This window comes from Synchytrium microbalum (assembly GCF_006535985.1).
Source record: "Synchytrium microbalum strain JEL517 chromosome Unknown SmJEL517_scf0003, whole genome shotgun sequence".
Taxonomy (NCBI): Eukaryota; Fungi; Chytridiomycota; class Chytridiomycetes; order Synchytriales; family Synchytriaceae; genus Synchytrium; species Synchytrium microbalum.
The window spans coordinates 405522-423279 of record NW_022158352.1 but is presented as its reverse complement, the minus strand read 5'-3'; the positions used below and the strand labels follow the sequence as shown (position 1 = coordinate 423279).

Sequence of the window (17758 nt, the reverse complement as noted above, 5' to 3'; positions counted from 1 at the left end):
AAGCGAACGAGCACCATGCTGATACGGTTATTGCTATTATTATGGCCTTCTCTCATAACAGCAACTCATCAAACAAGCTTTCCGCCGGATTTAACGAGAGATGAAGCTAGTAAAGCAGCTAGATACTTGGTGAAATCGACAAAGACAGGAGAACTGTCTACGATTATGGCTGATACCGCACCCGTAGGTAAGCTGACCTGCAATTGCTACTTTCAACATTTGAAAGCTTGGATACGTTTTGTTCAAGTTGAGCCTTCAACCTTTGACAGTCTCGCTAATCGACACATTATCCTATCACATATAGCATCTGGATTCCCATACTCTTCTGTAGAGTATTACGTAGATGATTGCACGTCAAGTGGTGACGTGCTCTTCTTTCTCGCCACGATCTCAACACACGCCAAGAATATACGGGCCGGCTCGAATGTCTCTTTGTCTATACGGGACCTGTCTCATAAGAGGGTCCGACCTATGAGTAGAGCTCGGATCTCCTTGTTTGGCGAGCTGTCCCGAGTTGACAATGATGCTGAGGTATGTTTCAGCAATTCGTGTTGAAATTCCCCTTTTTTGCAAGAAATAGATGCAATTGGAGAATTATTAATCAATCATGCAAACCTATAATAGTTGGTTAGTGATGACTGATTCGCTTTCTTGTTTAGATTGACCAAGCTATGAAATGCTTTCTTAAAGGACACCCTGATGCAAAATCGTGGTATATCGCTCATGACTTTAATGTCTTTGTCCTCCACGTTACCAACACCCATTATATTGGAGGGTTTGGTGACAAGCACTTCATTGGCTGGATTAGTGGTGACTTGTACCATAATTCGTCCGCTCTATCTGTTTCTCATCTCGTCCAACAAAACACTCTGTAGTATCCTGTTTCAAACCTCTTCGTTTTTATAACTAAACTTTTTATATTTCAAAAGTGCAGTTTCCAAAACAGTTTTTAAAGTTTAGCAACCGCAACCTTTGAGCTAATCAAATCCGCAACCTCAGCATCACTAAAGCCGTACTCCTTCAACACGTCCTTCGTATTAGCACCCATAATAGGGTTTGGCGATTTAACTACACCTGGCGTACGACTCAATCGTGGTACTGGTGGTACCTCAAATCCTTTACCAGGGCCCATATCAGGGATGAAGGTCTTTCGGGGATTGTTGTGGATGTGGCCGTTGACTTCTTCAGCTTCCAAGACGGGGGCGACACAAGCATCGGTCAAGTCAAAGATCTTTTCCCATTCGGATCGGTTTTTGGCAATGAAGCGAGATGCAATCAAGAGCTTGAGTTCGGGCCACTCTTTTTGGTCCATTTGACGGGCAGACCATGTGGGGTCGAGTTCGAGGCCTTTTAAGAGGAGGGCAAAGAATTGGGGTTCAATGGCACCTCTGTTTGGGGGTTGAGTGTGAGATGTTTTGTTAGTTTGAGGTGTGAATGGAGGAGAGGCCAATTGCTCAGCACAAATAGACGAATTTGTGTGTGGTATTTTTTACTATGTGATCTTTGATAAATGGCGATAATTGCAATACGTACACAGACATGAATTTGCCGTCCTTTGTCTTGTAGACATCATAGAATGGAGCACCAGAGTCCAACATGTTTTCACCACGAGGGTTTGGCCATCCACCAGCATTCTTTGTCTTGAAGTATGCTGAGGCGAGGTATGCAGCACCATCAACCTATACAGGCAACAAAACGGGGATGAGTAATCTACATCAAACCGAAACCGCAGCCAAAACAAAAAAACATGACTTCGAACTTCTGCAAAGGTCACATACCATGGCAGCATCAACAACCTGACCCTTTCCAGACTTGCTTCGTTCGAGCAACGACAACAAGATACCCATAGCACACAACATTCCTCCACCAGCAAAGTCTCCCAAGATGTTCAATGGGAACATTGGGTTGTCACCTTTACGTCCAATAGCAGCCAAAGCACCTGATACTGCAATATAGTTGATATCGTGACCAGCCATGTTTTTATAAGCGCCAGTTTGACCGAATCCAGTCATACGGGCATAGATGAGACGTGGGTTGTCTTTGAGGAGGACATCGGGGCCCAATCCTAGTTTTTCAGCGACACCTGGTCTGAATGGTTCGATGAATACGTCGGCGGTTTTCACCATGCGACGAACAGCAGCAATTGCTTTGGGAGACTTTAGGTCTAGTGCCATGGAGCGTTTGCCACTATAAATGAGGTGAGTAGATGTTGGTATGCGGTTTTGTTAAAAAACAAATAGCAAGTGTGACATGACAGTTTGTATATGACGTCGATGTGTGGTTTTCGTACCGAGCGAGCAAGTCCCGGCTGCCAGTTAAAGGAGCTCTGTCGACACGAACTACATTTGCACCCCAGTCGGCCAGTATCATTCCAGCGAAAGGGGCAGGTGCCAAACCGGCCAACTCAATAACTTTTATACCACCCAAAGGAGAGTCCTTGATGCCAAGAAGGATGCAAGTAAAAGAAGTTAGAAATGTATGATGCAACGCAAGAGCATGACGCAGACAACAGACTATCTTACCATTGTAATTCCTCGTTCAAAGTTTAAACGGTTAAAGAGTTTGGAAGCTTTCGGAGTTGAACAGGTCACGTAACACAGTGACTTTTACGACTATGGTAGCTTTTTCTAGTCGAATGAGACTTAGGTGGACGCGTTCTTGCAGCTTTAGACTTTGTAGTCTCGTAATGTGAGCTTTTTCCGTATGAGCCAGGCGTGTGGGGTTTCCTTCTTCATTGTCCATTCGCTTAAAACTGCTTCCTTCTCGAATCACGACGCCTGCAGCTGATCCTCCATGATCAACGTGAATAATTTATCGATAATATGGCGGTCTCAAAGCAGACCGAACGCATAGTTGCAACATCTTGTATTTTCAATTTCTAAACGCTTGAGACCATGCAAGATCTACAATACGCAATCAACGGTGCTCGTGTCAAGCTCAAGAACCTCATTAACGATATCCTGAATGACAAAACACTTTTGCATAACAAGGATGATGTCGCTCTAGATGCATTCATAACGCTAATCAATCGATTTCTGCAAAATAATGTGAAGGACCAGCAGAATACTCGTGCTCAAGTGCTGCTCGACTACGCAACTGAACGCTTACACGAGCAAGTATACTCGAGCGTGCCATCTTATATAAGAGTCATGCATCAAGTAGCTAGTATGTGTCTGGCATTGGAAGCGCTTGACACATCTGATCAAGCTGCAGGAGTAATTGAAGCTATAAGGGGGATAGATACCACGATACTAATATCAGGGGTGCCATATAAAAGTAACCTAGTCAAGGAGCTAGTTGTAGATCTGCAACAGGCTCTACCTGTAGACAGTGGTATCGATCTGAATGAAACTATTCAGCCTACTATTCCTCGACCAATCCCATACAACGCCATCTTAGACATCCCACGTATATTATCTCCATCAATAACCCAATTCATGAAGATCTTGTCAAACGGCACCCCAGCATTAATCACAAATGTCATCAACGACTGGCCAGCCCTCTCAACCCGCCGTTTCACACTCGAATACTTGATGAAAACAATGGGATGTCACCGTATAGTACCTGTGGAAATCGGATCTTCATATGACGATGCAGGGTGGACCCAAAAGCTCGTAACCGTATCCGAGTTTTTCAAACACTTGAACAATGAGTCGGAAAAGTGGTATCTAGCTCAGCACGACTTGTTTAGCCAGTTTCCTATACTAACTCAGGATATTTTGACGCCTGATTACTGTTATGCTGCGGGGAGGGATGAGGATGTTAAAGTGAATGCATGGTTTGGACCACAGGATACTGTATCGCCTGCACATACCGATCCACATGATAATCTATTGGCGCAGGTTGTGGGATATAAGAGGGTGTTACTTGTTCCTGCTTCAGAGAGGGGTTGCGTGTATCCTCATAGTGCAGAGACCATGCTTTCTAATACGGCTCAAGTAAGTGATGTGCATCTTTTGACAAGCTCATGATTTAACACATGTCGTTTATTTAGGTGGATCTGGAGCAGCCTGACTTTGAAGCATTCCCATTGTCTAAAGAGCTGACATGCTGGGAAGGGGTTCTTGAACCTGGAGATTTGCTCTTCATACCAGTACGATATCTATCAGATTTTATTGCTCCAAATTTTCGAAACTGACGCTTTTGTTTTCAGGTTGGATGGTGGCATCATCTAAGATCACTTTCTGTGAGCCTGAGTGTGAGTTTCTGGTTTTAAACCCATCAACATCACGCAGCAATCAGCAGCCACTCTACAAATTACATAGAATACATACTGCAGCAGCAACCTGTAAATTGTAACTAGCCAGAACAACATATTCATGCTAAATTATTACTCGTGTATTGCTAAAATATACTACATGGGCAAGACATTACGCGCTAGATTCGACCCGACCTTCACAAACCCTTTAGGCATATTCAACTGTCTCGGAATCTCATTAACGAGCCTCACTTTAACCAATTCTCGAATAGCCAGTATCTGGCCCGCACATCGAGGCCCACACCTTCTATACACGACTTCATGCCGTCCATGCAACCCCAAAGCCGAGGCGACAATCCTCTTTTGCTTTGACACACCTTTAAATCCACGTAGGAGTGTTATTTCATAGTATGTTGCTGCAAACCTGCCTGAGCTAGCTGATACATCCGGTTTCGGGGCAGCTGGATATGTGGTTGGGAGGGGTACGGCGGTTTGTGTGTCGTCCAAGTGTCGTTTCTGGGGTTTCGGTCGTGCTAGACGGATCCAAATGGGGAGGTTTGGGACTCGAGGGATTGGTTTTGATTTGACTCGTTTTGGGACGGGTGGGGATGCTAGCTGGGATGGAGTGGCGGGTTTATAGGCCGGTGGAGCCCATGCTGGTGGTTTACGAGGATAATTTTGTAGCGTGGATGTGGTGAAGTGTGATGATGGTGGTGATGGTGCTTTTATGTTTGGTTTATGGCATGAGCTGATTGATGTGCCTATATTTGGATGGCGGAGATGGCCCAGTAGTTTGCTAGAGTGCCTATATATGGACGCCATTTGTAACTTGGTGGCTTCTAACTCCTGATGTGTCGACTGTCTATACTGCAACGTTTTCTTCCGGGTTTTGTAGCAAGTCCGAGCTCGACGACGAGATGAGCACAAGGCGACGTGTTTCCACTTATTCGTCTGCTTTATACTAACGAAGATACGCGTAAAATCACAGTTCCTCTTACATCGAAGAAAGTTGATTCCTCGCTTCGATTGTTTAAAATTCAACAATTTGTGGTTCACGTTCAACTAAACAAGAGGAGAGCCATGTGGCTGACAGATACTCAAAGTAAGTCCTCATACACGACTGCATATCAAGATCACTTGATCAAACTACGTGCTTTTCATCTGTTGTATTTGACCACCAAAATACTCAACCCTCCCCATTGCTGCCCTTTTAGAAATTGGCGTCGGGCTAACAGCCTTTGGCCTATTTTTCATGTTCCTGGGTATCTTGCTGTTCTTTGATGCTGGACTATTGGCCATAGGCAACGTGAGTGTTGCTAAACCATCACCATTTGTTGGAAGTGTCGTGTTGAAATCAGATGCCAACTACACTTGCTGGTCACTTACTTCACACCAAGCCGCTACTTCCAACTCATAACTCTCGACTCATTGCAGATACTCTTCCTCGGAGGCCTGACGCTCGTTATTGGAATGGCCAAAACAGCAACCTTCTTTATGAGAAAGAACAAACTCAGAGGGACTGTGTGCTTTCTTGGTGGTATACTACTCGTATTTATAAAATGGCCAATGATCGGAATGGTTGTGGAATTATTTGGATTTGTGAATCTCTTTGGGTACATTACAGTGTGGATATCGAAGGATGTGCTTCAAGAACAAAGACTCACTGGTGTTTGTTTGATCTTGGTTAGGGACTTTTTCCCAGTGGTTATTGGATTTCTGAGGCGGCTACCCTTCATCGGGACAATATTAGCTATACCCGCTGTCTCTAATGTAACAGTAGTCTTGATTCTCAACGCGTTTGGATCTCTCCAACCAAACTTTTCTGTCTTGACTAGGTTCTCGATAGAATAGCAGGACCAACCAAACTGCCGGTGTAAATAGTTGTGCGAATATATATTACATTATAAGTATATTATAGGGCATGCATTATGGAGTGTGTATCAGTTGCAGTAAGTAAGTGGTATTTATATGCTGGTATGCAGCAAGACGTCTAGACCATCGACCGGGACCGACCGAAAGGTTGAAACAGGTGTAAGGCTTGAAACAGGGGTAATTGTTGATAGAGCAACAGGTTGTTGCATGGACGTAAGGATCAGACCAATGCTCAGGAGATACAGAATTGAGTATTGACATACGTAAAACAGACGTTCGGGGAACCCTACGCATTTGTAGAACTTCATTACAATCATGATTGGGATAAAGACTGTTCCTGCCACCTAAGACCAAAAAAGGCAGAGCCATCAACACATAATTGGAGCTGCATACAGGCTGTGGCCAACGGTGACTCCATACTCACCCCAATCCAACGAATCGGTGCACCCAGTGTATACAGTGCCGTCCCAGTCAACGGCCTTTCGGTATCCCAAAAGGCACTCGGCAGACACATTGCACAAACGCAAATTCCTCCAAACGACAAGGCTGCCGCCAGAAGATGCAGCCGGCTTGTAAGTTTCGAGTGCTGAGGATCTGACTGTAGTTTTTCAGCGTCTGGTGGTATGTTGACCTCGATATCAGCCCGTAGTAGAGACGTAGCGATCCTAGTGACACTGTAAACAGCCAATGCCAGAATTCCAAAGATTAGGGCCCATGTAATTGGGGTGTCGGTTTCTAGAATTGTTTGGACAGGAATTTATTAGCTCAACTCATGCATCGGTGGATTTCCAGGGATGTAGCGACAGTATATGCGCTATAATGAGCGAGCCTGCAATCTGATCAGACACAATCGATCGTCCTGCTCCACACTGTTCCATTTTTTTTGGCCTTTAAGAAAAGAAAACTTGACCATCATTGTTGATCCACCTACCTACCTTGGAAATAGCATGTAAGGCCGATGCATAAAGCAGCCGAACATGCAGATGCACCCCACCAATGCGTCAAAGCATACGGCCTTGTCGCCTTTGTGGATCCAAAATCCGATACTGCGTTTGCACTTGGTTTCAGTCCAGTTGGAATTGTGTGGGCTATTAAAAGGCCAATCGTAGCGATTACTAGCGCTATTGTAGCTATTATGCCCATCGCGAGGCTAATAATTACCGTCATCGTGTGCTAGAACCACCAGAACTGATATGTGGTGGCTGCGAAGCACTCAAAATTGGAGTTGGGGGGGTTACACGTAGAACATAGCAGGTTTTTTGGTAGTTTGTTTATTTTTTACAGGAGGTGGTAGAGAATATAAATGCGAGACCCAAACATTTGTTTCGTTTACTTGCTAGAAGTTGGTGCTGGGTTCATTTGCTAGGGTGATGGAGAAATGTCAAACTCATGGTCATGTCCCAAGAAGGTCCATAAGGAAACTTACCCTCTTCTTTCCTCCAAAACCGGCCACAACGTTTACGAATCGTCTGTTGTATATAATGCGCTTCTTTGCACGTCCTATGTAATGCAACATGGATTGTTTGTCAGCTGATGGTCATTCCTGAAGGAGACCGATATCAAAATGTTGATTCGTTCTTCAATGAGAGAGACATCGTTCGACTGGACGCTCTCATAAGTCCTCTGTAAATTTAGACTCCTGTCTCAGCGACTGAGCTTCGAATTCAACATTTCCAATTCCCGTCCACTAAGTCTTTCCACCACAAGGCTACATAGTTCCATCGATGCTAAATATAAGATATCTTACCAGTCTTCTTCTTTCTCTTCTCTTGCTTTTCAACTTTGGGAGTTTGACCCTTGACTTTACCAGCACGGGCTAGAGAACCGTGAACTTTACCCTATGAGTCGAGTCCAATTGTAAGAAATATGATAAATACAGAATCCAAATTTCATGCTCTAGCGATTTGAGGGGATGGCTGGCATGTTGCCGATGGTCTGGCACACAAGGTTGTTGATGTCTGGATTTTCGTCAATATATGTCAAGCAGAGGTTCAAAAAAGCAGCGATATATCTCATATGATGCCGAGAGCTTCAATTTGTCCACTTTCAACCTGTTACTAAAGTCGCTTTTGCACTTGATGACTTTCTATGTTGCTGACAATCAACATTTCCAAATAACGAATCATCCAGGGGGTGGGAGCCAAAGGAGAGACAATATCCAGCATGCCTGCCATCCTCTCAAATGAATGCGAGCGTTCACTTACCATCTTGTCTTTGCAGAATTAATGGATGTGTAGGATGCTTCACAACTTTACCTAGGGGTCACTACAATATATACCGTTTACGTGTTTTCACTGGTGTTTTCACTGAGAGAGAATTCTACGCGATGCTATATTATAATTTACAAGCAGTATTTACATGTATCAAAAATATTCACAATTTACAGATCATAATGCAAGTTGACCATTCAAATACTCAACAAAATCATCAGCAACAACTTGAAAATCAGTCTGAATATGTGTCGAATTCAGACTCGTGAACTGTCTTCTGAGTCGTCTCAGTTCAGCCAAAGTTACTGTACGTGATGGCATTATAACACGTACTCTTGATCGAGGTACTACGAGACCGTCGTGATCGCTGAAATTGTCCTTTTGGGATTCAATGATTCTGGCTACTATATCTCCAAGCGTCTTGTCCATATCATGAAGATAGTTGGAAGGCGTTACTACAGACTAGAGGAGAAAATATGAAGAGTGTTTGCAGGGTGAGTGCAAAAAAACGGCGTCGCATTCTGCCAACATCCGACCTTGTGAGTAGCCGTATGGGGCTTGGTACCCTTTTTGAATATCAGAGCTTCTATTAGAGCTTCACCGTATCGTTCTATTAGGTCATCTTCAGGAGCAATGGTGAAGCAAGGCGAGTCCCATCGATTTCTGGGATCTGGTTCCTCAAATCTCATTACGAGACTATCGAAACTATTGAATCCATGAAAATTGCGTCAGATTAACTACGCATTTCATGATCAATGAGGATTTCAATAAACTTGCGTGGCAGCATCATAGGAATTGTCTGATCTAGCAGTATTCCAAGCTCTAGCAGTTTCCACAGGTGTCCCACAATACAGCTAGTAGAATGAGAGTGATTGAGCAAAAAGGATCTGTGCAATGTGTTGAGCTTGGAAATATTCTCACAATACAGTGTGGCGTTGCCATTGTCTTTGACGAGCAATACAGTTGATACCGATATCCCTTGATATAATTCATCCAGTCCGAGATCACAATCGTTTCCCTAGACAGCAAACGTTCAATGGCCGAGTATAGCGAAGCTCGACAGTTTTTTTCCTCTGATGCAGCTACGTTTAACAAATAAGCAAAACCTGTAAGCAAAACGATAATAGATCATGATCAAAGGTAGACTGGCTTACATGCATATGTTTTGAACTTGTCAATTTCCGCGACATCGTCACTGAGAATCACGACTTGTTTAATCACGACACCTTGAGCTGCCATTTCCGACGAGTTCTTGGCTACATAGTCTTCTAGCCAAGCTTGGAGCTGCTGAGCACGTGTCGACTTGCCAGTACAAGGCATTCCACACATTAACACGAGTGGCATCGCTGCTGTATCGGAGTCAAGTGCAAAAGATTTGAGGTTACGAGGTTTAACTGGGTGATGCACCCCTGAATTTGCAAATGAGCTAACCCATATCTACATGATTTTGCTAGTCTATAATATGGACGAGTTCACCATCCCCAATGCGTTCCAGGTAGGAGCTTTGAGCAAACGACATTAAACTGACCGCAAATATCACACACAATTTTGCAATGTTGTACGCAAATGGCAATATATACCAGTATTTGACATATTTCTTTGTATTTTACAGGGTCTTGGAGACTATCAAGACGGTTTCAGGCCACGCTCTAAACGGGAACTTGCAATTGTGGCAATGGAAGGCCTAATCCGCGAAAAGCAGGGCTGGAAATGTAAAGCTCTCGACGAAACTATTGCTCAAAAGTGGAAGGAGGAGCTTTCTGAGCAGTCTGACAAAAGATTGGTGGAGTACGCCGTTAAGGAAATCCAATGGCAAGCTCGAGAGTATGCGAGCTCTCTTGTTGATCCAGCTGCTATCGAAGGGACGTATTGTGTCAATGATATTGTCTTGCCTGATGATATTGAACGTGATTTCAAGGATGGTATACGGCGTTTAGAAGATGTGCCAGAATCTAAAATCGATTACCATCCTGGATCCAACAACCAAGTCATTGATCTGGTACACCCTTCGTTGTATTGTTTGGTTTACGGCAAGACTCGTCATACGCGTGATGCCCATGCTATTACTTCCTGGACGAAAATGGATCAAAGTGTGATGCTCGTACCTCCTGAAAACAATGGTTAGTAGCATTGACACTTTCGACCACGGCATTTCACTGACACTTTCACTTCCTTTCCCAACAACAGAGCCTTACGAGAGTGTAAACTTTCAATGGCTTCCAGCTGAGTTGCAGGTTTCCGAGGATGGCAAATCAGTCCAATTTAAATCCTACATCAACAACTTACACCCTCATGTGTTTGGAAACCTGTACAAGTCTCTCGAGTACATTTTAGGAACTTGTATGGTGCCATTGTTTGAAAAAGTTTTGACTGACATGGTAGGAGTTTCACGAACTCGACCATCACGACACGAGTTGAGCGATTGAGTCGACCAAGCTTTTTTAACGTTGTTTTCTTGACCAGGTCAATGACGTCGACCATCGTATTGAGGTGTTCCCATATGAATGGTATGAAAAGGGCTCTGATGGCCAACCAGAACCTGGTCCTGCTGAAGAAGGTAGACTTTATAACTGTCGCCAAGAAGAAAAGACTTTCAACCTCAATCGCGCTAGGGGCTACAACGGAGGCACCAGCACCAGTTGGTGAAGCTGATGCCCAAGATGTCGAAGAGCCCGTTGAGGAGGCAGAAGGCGATCAAGAAGAATGGGTCGACGATGACAATGACGACGACGACGATGAAGAGGACGAATGGGAGAACCGTGTCGTCAAACAACCCAAAATACCAGAATTCAAGCCACCTGCTGGACCGAAACATGTAGTCAGGCTGAATGGGAAGCGCTTGCAAGTGATAGTGAAGCTTGCAAATATCGTATTGACCCCTGAAAAGCCAACATATAATGGCGGTTCGTGGCATGTTGAGGGCATGATGAACGAGCGTATAGTGGTATGACATGAATCTACTTGTGGTTCGTCTGCACCAACTTTACATTTTTAATGTAGGCCACAGGTATCCTATACTACGACATTGACAACATCAAGGACAGTCGATTGCAGTTTAGACGGCCGGTGGGAGAACCTGATTATGAGCAGAGTGATGATAGAGGTGTCCACGCAGTGTATGGGCTTGAGGAGTAAGTAATCATCAACGCCCAATGCTGTCTTGGAACTTACGTTTTTTTGTGTCAACATGCAGCGAATCAATTCTTGTTGAAAACATGGGATCAGTGGATACCAATACTCCAAATCGAGCCATTGCCTTCCCAAACCTCTATCAACATCGTGTCCAACCTTTCGAGCTGCTTGACAAGACAAAGGTACAAGTTTTGTTGTTTCGTCAATGTAATATCCGGTTTTTTGCAGCTGTCGTACACTTTCACTCTTTTTAGCCTGGTATACGTAAAATTTTAGTCTTTTTCCTTGTCAACCCACAAGAAAAGATCATCTCAACAGCAACAGTACCACCACAACAAGCAGAATGGTATCGTAACTTTGACATGGTCAAGCCATATCATCCCTTATCTCGGCTTCCCGATCTGGCTCTCGATGGAATAATCAAATGGATGGCGAAAGGTGCTGATTCAGATACCTTGATGACGATGGAACAAGCCAAGGAATACCGTCGTCAATTGATTGAAGAAAGAAGTGGAAAAATGCTTGAAGCAAACGAGGAGTTGTATGAACGAGTGTTTTCGCTCTGTGAGCATTAGTGGGGTTTGGTCATGAACATATGCTGAATAAATATGATGAAAGCTCGAGTTTTAGATATAAAGCCACTAAAGTTGTTTAAATAGAGCATTCAAGACGTGCACCAGTATTCATCAGGCTAACTCTGCCAAGTTGTCGAGCGAACGGTAATTGCGGCATCTAAACCCTACTCGTCTAACTGACCAAGAAAAGAGTACAGGAGGGTTATCAGGATTCAAGAAATCCATTTCATTTCCGCATATCAGGCAGATCCGGCTAATTTCGTGATCCCTGGTGCCTTTCTGGTAATGATATTCACAATCCACATATCAAAACATTGAGTTTATTTCTCAATCGCTAAAACATTTGACGTTGGGAATTACGCCATATTATTTTCAGTTTCTGACCTTACATATTCTAGATAGGCTGGCAAGAACTGGTAAGGCTGCTTCTGGCCACGCGGCGCGCGCTCTGTTGCTGAATTGACCATCAAATCAAAGTTACGAGAAAGGAAAGATTGGAAGCGCAAAGTACCAGACAAAACTATCAGCCAAAGGTGGATCGAAGAGCTCTCTCTTCAAGCACACAGACGCAGTGTTGATTATGCTACGAAAGAAATGCGGAATCCATTGCTGACCCAGATGCAATTGAAGGAATGTACTGTGTCAACGAAATAAGGTGGCCTGATGATATCTAACGTCACTTCTTTGATGGAGTGAAGCGTCTAGAAGATGTTCCATGGTCAAAGATTGATTATCATCTTGGATCGCACGACCAAGTCATTGATCTTGTACACCCGTCTTTATATTGCTTGGTATTTATTCAATAAGATTCGCCAAATGCCCGAATCGCAAGAAATGGGTCAACGTGTAGGTATCAAATGTCGTGAGAAGAAATACGGCCCAGGTACATAGTTCTGATATGTCACTTTTTTTCTTCTTTTGGTTAATGTCCCTTTTTAGAATCTTCTGAGAATTTCGCATTCCAATGGCTTCCAGCTGATATTCAAGTCTCTGAAGAGGCAAATCAGGCAAATTGAAATCCTACATCAACAATCTACACCCTCATCGTGATGGCAACATTCACAAGCGCATCGAATATATATTCGCTACTTATATGGTGCCCTTGTCTGAACGAGTATTGACTGATATGGTAAAATTGGTCTTGATTTTGGATTCTTTATCGAGTTGAAGTATAACAGTGTTTGCCCACTGCAACGTTAAAGCTTAGGTCAATTACCGTGGTGGCGGGAATCGTCTTGCCGTACTAAGGTCTTATGACGAGCTTGTTGAAATGCGGGGCCTTAATGAAGAAGATATGTACGTTGACCCTTATGAAAACTTCAAGGTCGAGATTACTACATTTACGCCACCTGATGCTCCAACGCACGAAGTCAAGCTGAATGGGAAAAGATTACAAGTGATTGTGAAATTTGCAGATATTGTGTTGACTCCCGAGAAGCCCTCTTGTAATGGTGGAACTGATCATGTGGAAGGCATGATGAATGAAAAGATTGTGGTACGAGATTACTATCTTGAAGATAGTTGTTAAGATTTTTTCGTTCAAGCTTTTTCGTGTGTTTAATAGGCATCAGGCATACACTCGTATGATGTTCAAAACATCAAGAGCAGTCGATTGCATATCAGAAGACCAATCTATGCTCCAAAAGAAGAGTCCTATTGTCAATTCGATAGTCCTGTCATCAACATGGTGTACGGCTTATCAAGCAAGTAGCGCGGCCCCTCAGTTTCAAGACGCATACCTGATATCTGACACGTTGTTCAACAAAATAGTGGGTCGGTCCTTGTTGAGGATATGGGATCAATTGACATCAACACACCCAATCGAGCCATTGCGTTTCTAAACGTATAATAGCATTGCGTACAGCGTTTTTGAGTTGCTTGATAACACCAAGGTATGGTATATGGTCTACTGTGTGATCTATAGCCATTAGATACTGCAGCTCATGCATACCTTTGCTCCTCATTAATTCTAGTCTTGTCAACCCACAGGAAAAGATTATGTTCACATCAACTGTACCACCACAACAAGCAGAATGGTATCGGAACTTTGAAATGTTCAAATCACATCATCCACCATCTCAGCTTCCAGGCTTGGCACTTCATGAAATCATGAAATAGATAACTTGTGATGGTACTGGTCCACTCATGACTCTAGAGCAAGCCAAGGAACATAGAATCAACTTGATGCAGGAACGTACTCAATCTCAGAAAAACAATGACTACTTGGAGGAGGATACTTTCAACATGTGTGAGCACTAGGTCAGCAGCATGTGGTGAGCAATCATCTGAAAATATTGTAGAGAGAATGCAAAGTGTACACAATAAAATGAGTCAAATTGCACCGAAATCATCATATAAATTATATCAGAGAAAAGACTGAAAACAATGCTGTAAACAAATACGCATTATGAGATATATACAAAAGACTTTTTGGTTTCAGCGCCTAACTCTAACTGGTTGTGTGAGTGACCTTGTAAAGGAATCAGCACCCCGTGTAGATACACCAGCTGCAGCAAGTAGAGGATCATATCCCTTTCGTTGTGGTTGTTGTTGCTGATGATGATATGAGGTCTTGTACGTAGCTTGAGGAAGTAAACCACCACCACCATTCATATTATTATTGTTGTAGTTGATATGAGATACCGGGTTGGTATACTTGAATGATTGAGATGGCGGGAATCCTAAATGATATAACAACAGTTAAGCCGACAGTGACAAAAGGCCTTATCATAACAAGACACAGACCTCTCACGGTCAACGACAATCCCAGATCCTGATATGGAGCTCTCATAGGACTAGCTTGTGCGGAATGATGATCATACTGATCTATAAGCCCATTTATAGATCCTAATGAGCCCGATCCTTGCAAAGACGGTATACTCTTCTTTGTTCTAGATCCAATCAATCCATATGGCGGTATCGTCCCATTGTCAGACTTTGGATTATTTCCCCGTGTTATTGGTGGAATCGTAGAGTTGTTTCGAGTCATAAAGTCATGATGTGAATATCGAGATGCATACTGTGTCGGTATAGATGCCATGAATGAGGGTTTGGTAGGTGATGTTCGACCTGATGCTTTATCATGTGGTGAAGCTACAGCATCGTCTATTTCATCAATGAGTTTATCAATGTCGTACTCAGGAGATGGTGACCGCCTAGCGTCTGGTTTGGTATGTGAGATGTTTGATACTTGATGTGTGTTTGATGATACTGGGAATTGTGATGATGGCTGTTGTTGTTGTACTACTGGCATGACAGATTCTAAATCTTCATGCTCATTCAGTCCTCTACGATACTTCTTCGGTAGACCTCCTTGTCCACCCCCTGCAAGTTCAATACCCATTAAATCGAATTCTCCAGACCGCCGACGACCTGGATGTGGAGGAGGATAAGCATGATGTCGTGGTGAAGATTTACGTGATGTGGGTTTAGCACTTGGATGCCGTGATCCTGCAGAGGTTTTACGTATCGGACTACTTGACTGAAACACTGATGGTAGTGCTTTGACTTCTTCGTTTTGGGGAGGTCTTCTATCTGATAGTTCTTTACCAGAATCTATTGGCACTCGTCGTGGACCATCAAGACGTGGTAAATGCTCTGCATTGGTAGTTTGCGATGGTCTACCAGATGTCGTAGTTGCTGCTGTTGGCTGCTGTGGCTTTTCCGTAGCCCTGACGGCTGCTTGCTGCTGCAAAGCTTCCTGATACATATCAGCCAGCCAAGGGCTCTGTAGAGCTTGATATGCTGTTGGTCGTTTATGAGGATCGTATAATAACATGGAAGCGATGAGAGCTAGAGCTGGTGTTGGCACATTCGGACAAATATTGGCTAGAGGTACAGCGGGGCTTTTAGGAAACTTGAATGCCATAGTGGCAGCAAGCCTAATACCCTCTGGCCATGGACCTCCACCGCATATAGCATCACGTCTAATAGATGATGTAAATCCACCGACCAGACCACCGACATTCTTGTTTGGAGACGTCAGTCGTAAGTAATCTGGAGCTGATACGGCTACTGAGTCATCGTCGGATTTGGGCGAGCCAAGCAAAGAGCACATTTTGAATATCTGATCCATTTCAGTGTTGCCAGGTAGCAATGGCTTCAACGTGAAGACTTCAGCTATTATCGTTCCCAAAGCCCATATATCAATAGGCGACGAATAAGCTGTCGATCGTAGCAGCACTTCAGGTGCTCGATACCTATTGTTGTTTTGTCTTAGTTCGGATACTGTGGGTAACGCAACAAAAGTCTCAAAGCTGTAATACCATCGTGTGCTGACGTATTCCGTGTATGGTGGTCTACTACGTATTTCTCGTGCAAGTCCAAAGTCTGCTATTTTTACATTATCATCCTTCATCAGCAGATTTTCTACATAGAGCGATGATTGTTGAGCATAATGATATCAAAACTGTTGGTTAGCATCTCTTGGGAACGTACCTGGTTTCATATCTCGGTGAAAGTAGCCATTCTTGTGCATATGCTCCAGACCCATCAAGACTTGGAATCTAGATCAAAATAGAAGTATAGTCATTACCAATTTTGCAGCTAGTTTAGTTCAGCATAGGCATCGTCTTACGAGATACGTTTGGCGTCGGATTCAGGCAGTAGCTTTCCATTGCGAGATTTGAGCCACTGATACAGATTGCTGTCCATATACTCAAACACAAAGTGCAGGTACTTGTGCTCATCACGAAACACTTCCAACAGGTTGACGATGTTTCCGTGGTTTCGTAGTTGCTTGAGAGACTATATAAACAGAGAGTGAGTCCAACTGAATACGATATAGAATATATATTCCAATGACATTACTTTGAGTTCCCGTAGTTCCAGACATTCATCCCATGTGGCATACTTTTGCTTCATCTTTTTAATGGCCACCTACAAATGTTTGATAAAGAGAGTCAGATCAATAACAATACTCGTGAGATCAGCTGTAGAACTAGCTCCCAAATCATTTTTCTGCAATGGATCTCATGTTCATCCTATTGAGAGGACCTTACTTTTTCATTGGTTTCCTTGTTGATTCCCAAGAGGACTGACCCAAAGGAGCCATCGCCCAATTCCTTGATTGCATTGTATCTATCCATGACTTGCAGGTTATAATCATATTCTTGGGCTAACTTGACCAACCATCATCAGTCATCTACAAGGATTTCTGATGGGTGGTTGACAACCAAGTTTTAGCGCAGCTAAGTGCCTGGATGGGAAAACAATTGGAGATATCATGTATTCGAATTATAAATGTGCAAATGTGCTACGAGGAAGGCAACGATCGGACTTGAACTGACACCTTATTTTGCATTCCATCGATCCAAGATTCTTGATCATTTCACACACGCGTCAAGAAGAAGAGCTTCGTGTTGAGTCAACGAACCTGCAGTGAAATGACTTAAATGTCTGGTAGTATTTTACTTGTACAATTGACCGCTACAACTCAAAGGGCTTTGGTTCTGTTTAAACAATTTATCTAACACATTCATTCTCATTCTAGACCCAGTCATCGAGCCGAGACTGAAGGTCATAGAAGACTAGATGCTCATGATGAAACAATCGGATGGCCGTCGTCCTTCCGACGCGTGTGTTTCTTACATTATAAGATGAATCTCGACCGCCACTCACCCCGTTCATATGAAATAGTACGGCCAACAGGACGTCATCACAGAGCTCAGGAAGTTGGCACCTCGAACGCTTATTTATGTTCTACTTTTGTAGGTTGTCGGTCAAAAATACACGTCCAAATGGCTGGCAAGGTTCTTGACGTGTTGTTTTGA

At 43.5% G+C, this 17758-nt stretch overlaps 10 protein-coding genes across 10 annotated transcripts; 5 read left to right on the top strand and 5 right to left on the bottom strand.

The window, feature by feature from the left end:
* Positions 1–15: 15 nt before the first annotated feature.
* Positions 16–875, top strand: SmJEL517_g00896 (uncharacterized protein; the record flags this gene model as incomplete). Its single annotated transcript, XM_031166824.1, has 3 exons — positions 16–187; positions 305–531; positions 660–875. 3 exons carry the CDS (start codon positions 16–18, stop codon positions 873–875), a joined length of 615 nt encoding a protein of 204 aa, XP_031027234.1.
* Positions 876–949: 74 nt separating this feature from the next.
* SmJEL517_g00895 (uncharacterized protein) lies at positions 950–2525 on the bottom strand (the record flags this gene model as incomplete). The annotated part of the gene is made up of 5 exons (XM_031166823.1): positions 950–1388; positions 1534–1679; positions 1779–2187; positions 2291–2436; positions 2523–2525. The coding sequence occupies 5 exons, from the start codon at positions 2523–2525 to the stop codon at positions 950–952; spliced, it is 1143 nt and encodes a 380-aa protein (XP_031027233.1).
* A 369-nt stretch (positions 2526–2894) lies between these two features.
* Positions 2895–4292, top strand: SmJEL517_g00894 (uncharacterized protein; the record flags this gene model as incomplete). The annotated part of the gene is made up of 4 exons (XM_031166822.1): positions 2895–3938; positions 3995–4093; positions 4154–4198; positions 4266–4292. 4 exons carry the CDS (start codon positions 2895–2897, stop codon positions 4290–4292), a joined length of 1215 nt encoding a protein of 404 aa, XP_031027232.1.
* A 62-nt stretch (positions 4293–4354) lies between these two features.
* Positions 4355–5020, bottom strand: SmJEL517_g00893 (uncharacterized protein; the record flags this gene model as incomplete). Its single annotated transcript, XM_031166821.1, has 1 exon — positions 4355–5020. The coding sequence occupies one exon, from the start codon at positions 5018–5020 to the stop codon at positions 4355–4357; it is 666 nt and encodes a 221-aa protein (XP_031027239.1).
* Positions 5021–5278: 258 nt separating this feature from the next.
* Positions 5279–6075, top strand: SmJEL517_g00892 (uncharacterized protein; the record flags this gene model as incomplete). The annotated part of the gene is made up of 5 exons (XM_031166820.1): positions 5279–5300; positions 5413–5504; positions 5633–5811; positions 5887–5968; positions 6034–6075. 5 exons carry the CDS (start codon positions 5279–5281, stop codon positions 6073–6075), a joined length of 417 nt encoding a protein of 138 aa, XP_031027238.1.
* Positions 6076–7399: 1324 nt separating this feature from the next.
* SmJEL517_g00891 (uncharacterized protein) lies at positions 7400–8969 on the bottom strand (the record flags this gene model as incomplete). The annotated part of the gene is made up of 5 exons (XM_031166819.1): positions 7400–7432; positions 7497–7570; positions 7818–7908; positions 8614–8742; positions 8817–8969. The coding sequence occupies 5 exons, from the start codon at positions 8967–8969 to the stop codon at positions 7400–7402; spliced, it is 480 nt and encodes a 159-aa protein (XP_031027237.1).
* Positions 8970–9044: 75 nt separating this feature from the next.
* Positions 9045–9624, bottom strand: SmJEL517_g00890 (uncharacterized protein; the record flags this gene model as incomplete). Its single annotated transcript, XM_031166818.1, has 3 exons — positions 9045–9134; positions 9202–9362; positions 9435–9624. 3 exons carry the CDS (start codon positions 9622–9624, stop codon positions 9045–9047), a joined length of 441 nt encoding a protein of 146 aa, XP_031027236.1.
* A 118-nt stretch (positions 9625–9742) lies between these two features.
* On the top strand, positions 9743–12042 carry SmJEL517_g00889 (uncharacterized protein; the record flags this gene model as incomplete). Its single annotated transcript, XM_031166817.1, has 9 exons — positions 9743–9775; positions 9893–10400; positions 10468–10658; positions 10744–10837; positions 10893–11224; positions 11281–11411; positions 11474–11594; positions 11667–11963; positions 12037–12042. 9 exons carry the CDS (start codon positions 9743–9745, stop codon positions 12040–12042), a joined length of 1713 nt encoding a protein of 570 aa, XP_031027051.1.
* A 653-nt stretch (positions 12043–12695) lies between these two features.
* SmJEL517_g00888 (uncharacterized protein) lies at positions 12696–14105 on the top strand (the record flags this gene model as incomplete). Its single annotated transcript, XM_031166816.1, has 6 exons — positions 12696–12870; positions 12986–13116; positions 13195–13482; positions 13552–13694; positions 13758–13830; positions 13977–14105. The coding sequence occupies 6 exons, from the start codon at positions 12696–12698 to the stop codon at positions 14103–14105; spliced, it is 939 nt and encodes a 312-aa protein (XP_031027052.1).
* A 318-nt stretch (positions 14106–14423) lies between these two features.
* Positions 14424–17074, bottom strand: SmJEL517_g00887 (uncharacterized protein; the record flags this gene model as incomplete). The annotated part of the gene is made up of 6 exons (XM_031166815.1): positions 14424–14668; positions 14733–16355; positions 16425–16492; positions 16564–16733; positions 16797–16865; positions 16988–17074. 6 exons carry the CDS (start codon positions 17072–17074, stop codon positions 14424–14426), a joined length of 2262 nt encoding a protein of 753 aa, XP_031027053.1.
* Positions 17075–17758: the final 684 nt, after the last annotated feature.